We start from the raw sequence: 13,958 nt of genomic DNA on the forward strand, positions 1-13,958 counted from the left end.
ATATCAAAATGATGGGATAAGTTACCTTATATATATAGCGGGGGAACTTATCCCCAGCTATAACCAGAATACCTAATCCCAGAATTATTAAGTCTGGAATAACTTGTTCCCAACCAAACCCCCTAGATGTAATTTCCACATGTTTCAGTATGCTGAAGAGATCCTTAAGCCCACACTCTAATGGGCCTGTCGATTTAGCAAACCCAAAAGCCCAATTCCAATCCCAAGCCCAAGTACATACATACACCGTCTCCTTTAATCCCTCTCCATTAATCCCAACGATTTGTTCCCCGCAAAAAATGAACGGCGATCTCGATATCTCCGTCGACAAACTCCCGATCAAACGGCTAGAATTCATCGAAGAACACGGCGCCGAACGCTTCCCTTCGTACTACTCTCTCTCTCTCTCTAGATAATATTTACATTTTTTTATTTTGCGTAATTGCTGCACTGATACAGTATAAGATGAAAAAACTGTTGTGTGTGTGTGTGTGAGTGAGTGAGTGAGTGAGAGAGAGTGAGTGAGTGTATATATAGATGAAAAAACTGTTATATGTGTGTGTGTATATTGATAACGTGGTGTCGGGGCCAATTTGCAGGCATCTCGATTACTCAGTTTGTGAGCGGAATATTTACATTCTTGATTCTACTTAATTGTTGCATTGATGAACTTAATTGCCAAGATTGCCAAGCTTATTTTTCTCCAAAAGTGTGAGTTTTTTAAATGAGGTGTAGCTAAATCAAGAAGAAAACAAGTAGATTTTCGGAGAAAATAAGTGCTTCTGGGAAGTAGGTTAATAGGTTAAGTTGTTTTTCATAAGCTAGCTTTTCGTAGAAAATAAGTGCTTCTGGGGAGGGAGTAGCTTCAGTTGTTTTCCAAAAGCTGAAAGAAGTAGCTTTTCGAAGAAAATAAGTGCTTCTGGGGAGTAGCTCTAGTTGTTTTTCATTAGCTAAAACAAGTAGCTTTTCGGAGAAAATAAGTGCTTCTGGGGAGTAGCTTCAGTTGTTTTGTCACAAGCTAAAACAAGTAGCTTTTCTTAGAAAATAAGTGCTTCTGGGGAGTAGCTTCAGTTGTTTTGTCATAAGCTAAAACAAGTAGCTTTTCGGAGAAAATGGAATAGCAGAAGTTGTTTTTCATAAGCTAAAAAAATTGTTTTTTTTTTTCTGAAAGCACTTTTTGAATAGCACTTTTCGAAGGAAATAAGTGCTCTGTGAAGTAGTAGAAGTTGTTTTCCATAAGCTAAAAAAGTAATTTTTCCCTAAAAGCACTTTTTTTATTAACCGTGGTGTTCAGGCCAACTTGCGTGCTCCTTGACTAATTTCACGGGATACCTGCCATCTCTCACTTACCATGTAACTCTGTCCACTAAGGTTAGAATAGATGGGAAGAAATCACCTAGTGTTTGTCTCAATTGGGAATTGAACCTGTGACCTCACGGTGCTCAATCCACTTCATTGAACCACTATGCCACACGCTTGGGTGGCTAAAAGCACTTTTGAGGAAAATAGTTTTATAGCCTGTTTGGCCAAGCTTATTTTTCCCGAAAAGTGGCTATTTTTCTCAAAAGTTTTTTTTTTTTTTTTATAAAAGGGGTTTGTCCAAGTTTTTCAGAGAAAATAAGTGCTTCTAGGTCACAACAGAAGCTTTTTTCGATAAGCTAAAAAAATAGTTTTTCCCTAAAAGCATTTTTTTGAAAATTACAACTGCAAACCAGTTAGAATTGCTATAATGCCTACACGCGGTTATTTGCCCTACAACAACAACAAACCCAGTGTATTCCCACATAGTGGGGTCTGGGGAGGGTAAGATGTACGCAGTCCATACCACGCGGTTATTTGCCATACACACATAAAAAAATAATTACCAAATTTAAGAAGTTAGGGTTCAGTTTTTGTATCTCGGCAAATGCTCTGTTTGTGATGATGTTCTGATGATTTTTTTCAATGTATCTTTGACTATCAATTTTACCCATGTTTTCTTCTCCTTTGAAAACAATATGGAAAATAATTTTACTGATTACACACATCATTCTCTGGCATGGAAAATACTTCTGCACTGATTTTTGTATCTATGAAGATTTCATTTCGATTATAAAATTATTCTTGATAATTTGCAATGTATTTCCTTCATTTATGAAATTGTCATACTTGTAAAGTTGGTATTTTGCGCATGTTTTCTTCATTCATTTGGTGTATAAAACTTGCAAGTTGTTTTTGTGTTTAGCCTGTTGTATCTATTGAGATGATGTTATTTATTGCATAGTTAAGTGCACTTTTGTGCTGATTTTTGTATCTATGAAGACACACCGCACGTTTTGATATCTATATAAAATTATTCTTGATATTTTGCAATGGATTTCTTTCATTTATGAAGTTGTCATACTTGTAAAGTTAGTATTTTGCACATGTTTTCTTCTTTCATTTGGTGTACAAAACTTGCAATTGTTTTTGTTCATGTCATTGAATCAAAATAGCACCAAAGTTGCAGAAAAACATCACCAGAGCAACAAAAACTAGACCAAAAGATCCACCAAAAAGTGTATTAAAACTACAGGAAAAACCAGACAAAAAGCATTGCACTTAGACATCAGTAAAAAAAGAATTAGAATAATTTAGGAATTTAAATAACACAGAACCTTTTTCAACATTTGATTGCACAGTATGTTCTTTAACTGAGTTGGTTTTTTAACTTTTACCCTTCAAATGGATCGATTTTTTAATTTGACTTTAGCAATCACATTTATATCTTTCGGGATGTAATTTTTCAAGGGAACAGGATATAACTTGTGGAATATTATGATACGGAATTATAACTTGTGCATATTGCGCTTTTAAGGACAAAAATTAAAAACCAGCACAAAGTAGGAATCATAATTGAACATGTTTCACATCCCACCTTATAATGGGCTTAAGCCCAGATTCTAATAGGCCCGATGAAAATTTTCAAATCCAAAGGCCAATTCTTTTCTATCGCGTATAGTATCTTCCCTCTTTTAGGGCACAATTCATGATTTCTCCGAACGCTACTTACCGGAAAAATCTCCCTGAAAAATGAGTGGCGATCTGGAAATCTCTGTTGATGAAGGGCTGATCAAATGTTCAGAATTTATCGAAGATCACGGCGCCGAACGCCTCCCGTCATACTCTCTCTCTCTCTCTCTCTCTTTCTCTAGATATAGAATTTCATATATAATCAATTTGATTTTGCTTTATGTTTATAGAATATGATGAAAAGAATGTTAATTTGATATGGAGAACTGTGTGACTGGAATTTTATGCATACTCAGTTTGTGACCTGGATATTTACATTTTGATTTAGATTTTGTGGTGTTGCAGTGATATAGGATATGATGAAAAAATCGTTCATTCGATACGGAGAATTATATATATATATACACACACACACACACACACGCACGCGAGCGCGTGTGTAGAAATCTCATCATAATCAGTGTGTAAGCTGGATCATTTTTGATTTTGTGTAGTTGTTGCAGTGATATAGAATATGATGAAAAAACTGTTATACTGAGAATTATATATGTGTGTGTAGAAATTTCATGTATAATCAGTGTGTGAGCTGGATATTTGGATTTAGATTTTGTGTAATTGATGCAGTGATATACGATACGATGAAAAAACTGTTAATTTGATATGGAGTTTTTTTTTTCTTGTGTGTGTGTATGTAGAATTTCATGCATAATCAGTTTGTGAGATGGATATTTACATTTATATTTTTCTGTAATTCTTTCAGTGATATAGGATACGATGAGAAAACGGTGGATTTGATAAGAAGAATTGATTTTGCATGGGCGGTGGAGAGAGAGGAGCCTAGTAAGAAGCAGAAGAAAAGCAGCAGTTCTTCTTCTTCAAAGGAAACAAGTAGCAATCAGCCATGGCAATGGCAGAGTTTGGTGGAGAATTTGCGATTGGCTCATCAAGAGCTTCAAGTCATTATCGATCTCATTCACACTGTAAGTTAACGTTATCAATTTGGCTCACCATATAGAATTGGTAACGTTATGGGTTTGTTTGGTACGAAGGAAAATGTTTAAGTGAATTTATTACTTGTTGTCTTGTGTTTGGTACGTAAAAAATAAAATATATTATCATAAAAGCATTTATATATAATCTAGTCAAAGACTCATATGTCAGTGTAGGGATGATTGTGAGATTTAGAGAATCCAGACTGGTAATTTAGTATTCCAGTGAAATGTACTTGAGTAGAGCAAAATGAATAGTGGGCAGAGGCGGAGCCAAGAATTGAAGATTATGGGTTTGGGATTTTAGTCTTTTTTGAGTTATTGTGCTCTAAATTAGTAATTTGTATATATTAAATGGATTTCTTATGACACATATAGGGTTTGGACCAAAACTGCTAGGTTCTGCCAAACCTGCTTCCCACTCTCTAGCTCGGCCTTGGTAGTGAGGTTTAGTCCGTGCGAACTAGTATGGGATTGAGGTGTTAGTCGATTAAGGGTATTTGGATCGACTTATTTTTAGGTGCTTTTGGCTTTTAAGCACTTTTTAATTCTTGGAGGTGTTTGGCAAAGACACAAAAGTGCTTTTAAGTTTTAAGCACTTTATGCTTAAAAAGTACCCAAAAACCAAAAGCCAAAAGTTGGTGATAGAAACTAAGATGAAGAAGAGAATGAAATGAAAAATTTACTAGTTAAATAAAGTGCAAGGATCTTAAACACTGCATTAACAAATAACTATGTCTGTATGGAGTGGACAAATCTCCAGATGCAAGGATAATAATAATGCTTCTCTCTGTTTTCTTATTCTACCAAGATACATATTTTTATATTAAGACATAAAGATAACTCCTAATACACAGACAGACTGTTATTGCTATAACTGCTGTAACTACTGTAACTACTATAGGTAACTGCGTATATATTTTATCCCATATGAAACTAAGAAACTAGGATAGATTATCCCCGTTTGCTTGTCTGTATTTTCTTCTAGAGTAAGTCTGTAAAGGAGCACTCATATCAGTTGGTTGCTACCAGCTTTTGGCTTTTAGCGTTTAGATTATAAGTCACTTAAAAAAGGCTAATCCAAACACCCACTTATTATTTGTTGGTACATGTTTAGTTTGTATTATGCCTAGCTGGTTGTGTTTTGTGCACTTACCGTAAGCGGGAAATTGTGTGTGTTAGCTTGATCCTATGCTAGAAAGTGGAAGATTTTTGTCTTTAGCTGTACTTGTTATTCATCCCACGTATGATGTTTTAGGCTGAAAGACTTTTCAGGACAGATGATACAGTGGTGTTTGCACAAATGGATAAATGTAATGAATCTCATTATGAGAATATAGCACACTGGTTTTGATTCAATGTTGAGGTTAATCATGACAGCGGGATGGAAAATTTTTATTTAGTTATCAATATTGGTTAAGTTATTAACGTACTTCAAAACATACAATTACATAGAGGTATATTAGACAGAAAACTGTAAACTACACACATATGATCGTGAATGTACTTGAAAAGTGGTTAGAGAAATAAGTTTCAAGACACCCTATTCATAATGGAGTAGTTAATATATTAAAACAGAAGCTACAACCTTAAGTTGTTCCAATAGGGAATTCCTTGTGTGCGTGATAAAGCAAAGACTTCTGGAAAGCTGCTAAGTTGGATATACCACATTTTCAGTTCTCTGTAGCAAGGATGTTTTGGCTTTTTGAATTGAATCAGCATGGCAGGCGCAGTGCTTGAACTGTTTTCTTCCTGTTGCGCATGACTACTATTATTTCAGGAAGAAGTATTGAGTTGAATTTCCAATGAGAAGAGTGAGTCATTGATGAAGTGATGTTAACTTATCTGGTAGAGTTTTGATGAAGAATGAACTCTGCGGATTGTGGTGATGCCTCATTCTATGAGGATTTGTATGTGGATTTAGCTCCAGGAATCCAATTGAGATATGCAATGCAGAAATAGACTAGCTGATGCAGTCACGTCTTGAAAGGAAAATTTGCTAGTGTGGCTGCTTTTGCCTAGGATATTTTAACTTCTCTATAAAGAAGCTTATTGAGGGAGTCAATGATGTATTCAATTATTCTGTTCTCTTCCATTTTTTTCTCTTTGTTTTGCTTTGTGTACTAGTCATAAAGTTGTGCATCACCTTGATGATTCTTTGGTTAATAACTATGTTGCTCGGACTCTCCAAAACTGATGCCACACCCCTCTCGGATCCTCCAAAAATGCACTACTTTTGGAGGATCTGACATGCATCCATTGCCATGTTTAAAGAGTCCGAGCAACATAGGTTGATAAGACAACAAAAAAAACAACAACAACAACAAACCCAGTGAATTCCCACCAAGTGGGGTTTGGGGAGGGTAAAATGTACGCAGTCCATACCGCTACTTCTGAAAAAGTAGAGAGGCTGTTTCGATAGACCCCCGGCTCAAGATCAAGAATAGTTAACACGGTCATAGTAATACCTGAAGCAGAATGGATGGCATAACCGAGATAAGAAATGAGAAATAATACAAATAGAGCTAAGAGAGCCATGAAAATAAGAGCAATACGAAAGTAAAAACAGTAAATAAGAAATAATAAAAGGCCACCCCCTCGTAGTAGCATACACTTGGACCTACTCAACCTAAACCCCCTTAGATTCGATGGTTTGCCTCCAAACCTCCAATTTTTTATTCACACCCCCCGCGTCTCATCAATTAGCACTACATCATCTGCAAATAACATACACCAAGGCACCTCATCTTGAATACTCCGTGTCAACACGTCCATCACCAGCGCAAACAAAAACGGGCTGAGAGTCGATCCTTGGTGCAACTCTGTCTCTACCGGGAAATGATCAGAGTCTCCTCCCGCCGTCTTCACCTGTGTCTTCCCTCCCTCGTACATGTCCTTAATCATTCTGATGTACGCCATCGGGACCTCTCTCACCTCCAAGCATCTCCAAAGAACCTCCCTTGGGACTTTGTCATAAGCCTTCTCCAGGCCGATGAACACCATGTGTAAATCCCTCTTCCTTCTCCCTATACTTCTCCACCAATCTTCTCACTAGGTGGATTACCTCTGTCGTCGAGCGACCAGGCATAAATCCAAACTGATTCTTCGAAATGGACACGACCCTCCTTAATCTCCGCTCAATCACCTTCTCCCAAATCTTTATAGTGCGACTCAACAGCTTAATACCCCTATAGTTGTTGCAACTCTGAATGTCACCCTTGTTTTTATACAATGGACTCATCGTACTCCATCTCCAAGCCTCAGGCATTTTTGCAGACTTGAAAATGTCGTTAAACAAATTAGTCAACCAACTCAAACCAGCTCCCCTAGTAAACTTCCAAAAATCCACCGGAATTTCGTTAGGCCCTGTCGCCCTACCCCTCCGCATCCTATGAATAGCCTCTCTGACCTCCTCAACCTTAAAACGTCTACAGTAACCGAAATCCCGATTATCCTCAGAGTGCTCCAGCTCCCCTAGCTCAATGCTTCTGTCCCCCTCCTCGTTTAATAAACCATGAAAATACTCTTGCCACCTCTTCTTAATGTGGACATCCTCCACCACAACTCTCCCATCCTCCCCCTTAATGCACTTCACTAGATCGAGGTCATGACCCTTTCTCTCCCTAGCTTTAGCCAGTCTATACAATCTTTTTTCCCCGCCTTTCTCCTCTAACCCCGCATACATGCTCTCAAACGCTGCTGTCTTAGCCGTCGTAACTGCTAACTTGGCCTCCTTTCTCGCTACTTTGTACACCTCCCTATTCACCCACTTCTCCTCCTCATCCTTACTTTCAATAAACTTAACATACGCCCCCTTCTTACTTTCCACTTTCTTTTTAACTTCTTCATTCCACCACCCGTCCCCCTTATGCCGTCCTGCCCGACCCCTCGAAACACCCAACACTTCTCTTGCAGTCTCCGTGATGCAACTGACAGCCCTATCCCACATAACATCCACGTCCCCTACACTCCCATACCCCCCTTCCCGCCACCTTCTCCCTTATCTCCAGCGCACTAACTGGCGTCAAACCTCCCCACTTAATTCTAGGTCGGCCCTCCCTGACCGTCTCTTCTTGCTCTTCTTGATTATCAAGTCCATCACCAGAAGCCTGTGCTGGGTCGAAAGATGCTCACTCGGATGACTTTACAGTCCTCACAAAATGCCCTATCACCCTTCCTATGAAGCAAAAAGTCAATCTGAGTCTTGGCTATCGCGCTTCGGAAGGTAATCAAGTGATCCTCTTTCTTCGGAAAACTCGAGTTCACAACCACCAGCCCAAAAGCCCTTCCTCAGACATACTTATCAAAAGAAAGCACTTCCTCAGTGTCCATTTAGTCCTTTTGTCAATTAACCTACTTAGACGACTGGTGTTATACGTCAGAGTATAGGCCTTCAAATGGTTCCCATTTCTTAATGGTCCAGTAAGGTTATGTTTACATATATTTGGTAGCAGTCAACTTTTAATATCAAATGTGTTGCTGAATTAGCAAATGCTTCATTTGGGTTCTTTTGTGATCCTTTCACATGGATAGTGTTTAATTGCATTATTATGTTATGATGAAGCACTGGCAAGTCACAGGTTTTTATTCTCCGAAACGCCTTAATATTTATATAAGAAAAAGAAGCAGAACAAGCCATGACTAACTTTTGATTTATCCATCTTTAGTGAATTTGGTACGCTGGTTACTCCGCTCCCTTGATTTTATTAGTCATTATGTGATCCAGTTTCATACATAATGTTTCTAGATGAAACAAGGATATGGTGGCGTATCAATTTACTCTTCATTGTCAGAATGATAGAGACAACTAAGGATTAGTGTATTTGACGTAAGCTTTTGGCATTAGTTATTTAAGTGGCATGAGATTTGTCAGTCTATTTGCTCCTTTAAGCCCTTCTTGCCCCTTCTCCCTGACATTCAAGACAGCACCTTTTCTTAGGCATAATAAGCTGAATAGATTTGTGCAAACTGTGGATTATATATTGCATTATTAACTCTTGATGTTCTGCATACAGGTTGAGGCAAACGATGCAGTGACAGTGGCTGGCATGACCAGACCAAAGCAATTGCCTAACGAGCAGCTGTCAGACCTTTCTGTGTCTATGGCTACCAAGCTGCAATGCTTCCGTGTATTTTTCTTAATCCCTTCTGCAAGTTTTTTTGGTTGACGTGTAGTTTTAATTGAGTTAAACTAATAATCCACTGGATTTTTTTTAATAAATCTAATGGTTCATTGACAGAGTATTTGTGATTTTTGTTTGAATTATGCACTTCAGTATCATAGCTGTATGTGTTCCATAATTTGTTTTTTCTTTTGCAGCATTTGGGGAAATATTTTAAGCAATCTGCCAAAGCTTTGGAACATCAAGTGGCTAGAGAAGCAAGATTTTATGGTGCTCTTATCAGGTTTATTCTTTGTACATTGTGGAACACACCTACGTGTTTAGTCATTTAGACTACCGTGTCTTTGTGCCTTTCCTGTAAATTTTGTCTATGTATTTCCTGATGAGCTGATAGATTGCAGCAAAATTGGAAGGTTAAATGGCATCGGCTGGTTGCTGCTGCTTCTGGAAATGAAGGGTTTTACATTGATTTATTTGACACTTCAATGTATGATCCAGCGGTTGGATTTCGTCCATCTTCTGCATCTGTGGTGCATATTGAGCATGACCCAGCTGGGATGCTGGCTGTGAATTTGCCATCAAATTCCTGCCGTACTCTTCAATTTGAGTTTCTTGGTGCAAGTGCACCTAGTGGTGTTGTAAAACATAGCAGAACAAAACCTAAGGGTTCTTTTGAGGATGCTTCTGGAGAAACCAAGAGAGAGAAAAGTGATGACGAGCATGTGAGAGAAACTCACTCAATCCTCCGTGAAGTTCATCGAGCAATCTTTGATGAGCAGGTATATTTATAGGTTCCCTCTTTTCTCTATGTAGTACTCTATTAAGTTGTTTTTATGCTTCTTCTGTGACCTACTTCTACTTTCTGATTACTTTCTTGGTCCTCGTTGCAGGTGTTTGATTTGGTTAATCGTGAAGCATTTAATCCATCTTTTGGTGCCGACGTCACAGGAATACAAGAGAACTTCTTACGCTTAAGCATAGGCCAAAAAGCTTCTGTGTCCATTTCACTTGTACCATCTACTGACGATGATCAGACAGCTAATGCTGTGGGTGATGAACATTCTGAAACTGCTATTGTGTCTTTTGAATCAGTTGATGCTTCAAAACTAGATGAAGGGAAGCCTGACTTGAAGAAGTTGGGGTTTCCCAATCGAATTAGTTTTGAAATTTATTTGCAACAAATTTTTCATGAACATGTGTTTGTAAAAGCCAAAAACAGATTGTCATCTTTGGGTAAACCTCAAATATCTGCTCAGCCCACAAAAGATGGCCCTAATCTTTTGGGACATTTCTGCATCTCTCTAGCTCATAGGATATTCTCAAACAAAGTCCTTGCAGAGCTTGAAAGTCTGGTATGATGTTATCTGTTTGGGTTTGTAAGCTTCTAGACAGTGCAGCCATTATTATGTTTCTGAAGAATTTCTTGTCCTGTCTGTAGGTTAGCAGGATATCATATGTCCGATTGACATCACATCCAACTTGGCACTCTCGAACATCATCATGGACACTCTCCATGGATGTACCTGAGTCAATTCTCCATGCAGGAAGCCTGTCTCATTCATCTGACTATGTAAAGAATGTGAAATCTCACTTTCGTACAAAAGTCGTGGTTCGTGATGATTGCATCAGTCTGGAAGGGGAAGGTGCTCCTAATGTTGTTGGCCTCTTCAAAGGAAAGCCTGATAGTACTTGCCCTATGAACAGATATGACTGTGACTTGTCAGATCTTCCAATGGTACTATTGCAGCAGGTCTGTCTCCTCCTCCTCCTCCTCCTCTACTATTGTGTTTTAATATCTGAAAGTGTGACATACTACGAAGAATAGTTCATTTTCTGGCCGGATAAACTTCTGTTCTTCCTAGAACTGGTCCTTCCTTAAAAAGAAAGCCTATGATCCTAGACATCTCTTATGTTTCCTGTGATTCAGTTGAACCATCTAAGTTCTTTGAATCTTTTTCTGTTGTATTTCTTGGGATGATTTATGTGACACAAGGATCAAGGAGGGTGATAGCAACAATGGTTTTCAAACTGTGTGTGTTCCTCTCCCCAGGATAATTTGCTATCTTGTGGTCATGGGCCAAACTTACGGTGGCTAGCTATGGTCATGAAGGAGAGGGAGAATGTTGTTTTGTTTCCATAGGAACACCACAAATGTAAACCCGCCCCCGCTCCCACCCCCCACCCCAACCCCAAATCACCGACTTTGGTCTAGTGATAAGAGCGTAGCTCATGATTGTGGGTTAGGTGTCTGTCACAAGTTTGGACCTTGTTGATAGAGAGGCAAACCTATTGTCCTCTAGGTTTCAAGCCATTAGCCAAATGGCCCAGGGAGATGGGAAAACAAGGGAACATAATGGCCCACCATCACAGGGAATCTCAAAAGTCCTGAGCTCCGTTTTCTTAGTTATCGCAAAAAAAGGAAAAAGAAAAAGCCCCACATTTGTACCCTTGCTTTTCTATTTAAAGATCTGTATACAATCTACATTATAAAGCAACGTCACTTCCATCTTGTAACGCAGTCATCAATTGTCCTTATTTCAAGGTATTAATTTCTGCTACAGGTTGCCAGCCAGGTGATACGGTGGCTTCATGAAGAAGCCCTTATGGTTGGTATCAAAGCAAACCGGGATTTCCTATCCTTGTCATTTGAGCTAGAGCAAGGCGAAACACTTGGTCTGGTGGCACACGTGGACCCTGAAGATATTCAAGGATGCATTTCCTGGTGGTTGGTGATGGATGATGGATTCTCCGAAGAAAGCAAACTTCAAATGGACGTCAACAATGGTGAATCCGAAACAAGGAAGTCTTTAGGTCATTTATCTTTGGAAGTGCTATACTCGACCTTAATGGATATGGTTAGCGCAAGTAGTACTGCAGGCCATTGAGCTGTTAGTTTTTGCACTTGCAATCGACTAGCAGATTTTCATTAGTGTTGTTGCAACTAGAACTATATGTACATATTGTGTAGCTGACAATGTCATACATCCAATAGCTCATAGCTAAATCATTGTGGATTCAGTTTTGCCAGTTGCCCATGTAAATTGTTTGTCAGGTTAATATTCCATCAGTTGGAGACACTTTAGGTACCCAGTACTACTTTACTGCCGTTCTGTTTTTCTTTAGCCTGTTTTGATAATACATCGACGTGCTAAGGGTTTATCACGAACAACCTCTACGCCACAAAGGTAGGTTAAGGTCCGCGTAAATCCTATCTACGCCACAAAGATAGGATTAGGTCTTTGTACATCCTACACAGGATTACACACTGGATATGTTGTTGGAGAGATTTAGTACATCTCTGGAAACCCATTTCATCATTTGCAACTAAAAGGTCTCATTTGGTGAGAAGAAAACTTTATGGTCCCATTTGGCAGTTTCAATCTACAAAACATATAGAAAGAAAATTAAAGAAACCTCTTATTTGTGGCTGTGAAGAGTTGAGTGTGCATTTTAATTTTTTAATTAGTTCTCTTATCTGTCTTTATCCAAATTCATCATCATTTATCAAGACTTTAATAAGAGATAAACCAAACACTAAATAACAATAAATAAGATACATTTCTTGACAAGAGTAACAAACCACTAATAAGAAAGGCTTCATCAACATGAACTCCACTGAAAAAGTCATCTCAAAAACAATATTTAACTTATAGCCATTTGTAGTTATCATTATTTCATCCATACAAGTATACAAAAATTTATCTGTTAAGCTTTGTTTAAGAATAATCTTTTAAATTAGATAATTGAAAAGGTCCTTGATGGCCTTCCATTTTTGTGGGGATGTGGTTTTTGTTGGCTCAAGTAGACATTTAAAAAAGTTTTAAGTTAATAGAAAGGAGTGGAGTTGTGGGCAAGCAAAGCATGCTCACTTTGGACATTACTTGCCATGGCATAAAAGGCAATATGGTCCTACTATTTTAATATTTTCACTCTTGTCTCCTCCCAAATATATTTGTGTATATCTTTTTCTTTCTTTTAATTGGTGTTCGATATTCATATGGGAAGTCTCACTAATCTGAATTTGCTACGCACATATTTCATTAAAGGTAAAAGCACTTTCTATCAGAACTTTTCATATTGGATGTGAACTCGAATCTCTAATGAAGAGTGAAGAAATCATATCAATCACTCCGCAACCCTAAATGATATTCCCTCCGTCTCATATTACTCATCCCAAATTGGTATTGTACATTGATTAAGAAAAATAATTAATAACATGACTACTTTACTATAGTACCCCTATTAAATGATGTTTACATTTTAATTTGGAGAGAAAATTATTACTAAGGGTTAAAAAGGAAATAAAATTGTTTTATCTTGATTAATGAAAAATGACAAGTAAAATGGAAGAAGTATATCATATAGCTAAATACTTCACTCATGTAGGGTTATAAAACCCCTTTGTTTTATTAATAATATACTATAAAGTTAGTTTCCTTTAGGAGTAGTCACATAGTATATTGATTTTTTAAGCTAATTCCAAGATGTTCGATTTTCTTTTGTACAATGTATCCATAAGATGCACAATTATGTATTATGCTTACACATTTTCAGCTATATGGTACACAAGTGATAAATTTTGCCAGTTATATACAAAAAAAAAAGAAAAGAGAAGAGTAACAATATATTTCGTTTAATTTTATAAATGAGATTTGAGGAGAATAATGTACACAGATATCTTTATCTTGTAAAGGTAAAGAAATTTTTTTTGATAGACCTCTCAATTAAAGCATATCAAAACAGATCTGAAAAGAAAATAATAGGTAATAATAGAATCGAAGAATAAGATAATAGGAGAATGATAATAATTATATTGATACGAAAAACTAGACAACGCTTCGATTATCTACAAATG

At 37.6% G+C, this 13,958-nt stretch overlaps 1 protein-coding gene across 1 annotated transcript; it reads left to right on the forward strand.

The window, feature by feature from the left end:
- Positions 1–237: 237 nt before the first annotated feature.
- On the forward strand, positions 238–12,193 carry LOC107848064 (mediator of RNA polymerase II transcription subunit 17). Its single transcript, XM_016692722.2, has 8 exons — positions 238–388; positions 3,752–3,971; positions 8,996–9,109; positions 9,301–9,386; positions 9,498–9,882; positions 9,994–10,455; positions 10,542–10,853; positions 11,665–12,193. The coding sequence occupies exons 1-8, from the start codon at positions 300–302 to the stop codon at positions 11,986–11,988; spliced, it is 1,992 nt and encodes a 663-aa protein (XP_016548208.2). The 5' UTR covers positions 238–299; the 3' UTR covers positions 11,989–12,193.
- The last annotated feature ends 1,765 nt before the right edge of the window (positions 12,194–13,958 follow it).

Source organism: Capsicum annuum, chromosome 9 (genome assembly GCF_002878395.1).
Source record: "Capsicum annuum cultivar UCD-10X-F1 chromosome 9, UCD10Xv1.1, whole genome shotgun sequence".
Taxonomy (NCBI): domain Eukaryota; kingdom Viridiplantae; phylum Streptophyta; class Magnoliopsida; order Solanales; family Solanaceae; genus Capsicum; species Capsicum annuum.

Excerpts from the sequence above, each read along its gene's own strand:
- LOC107848064 (XM_016692722.2), top strand. The coding sequence starts at position 300 with ATGAACGGCGATCTCGATATCTCCGTCGACAAACTCCCGATCAAACGG. Across the intron at positions 9,387-9,497 it reads TTTTATGGTGCTCTTATCAG|ATTGCAGCAAAATTGGAAGG; the intron begins GTTTATTCTTTG and ends ATGAGCTGATAG. Across the intron at positions 9,883-9,993 it reads GAGCAATCTTTGATGAGCAG|GTGTTTGATTTGGTTAATCG; the intron begins GTATATTTATAG and ends TCCTCGTTGCAG.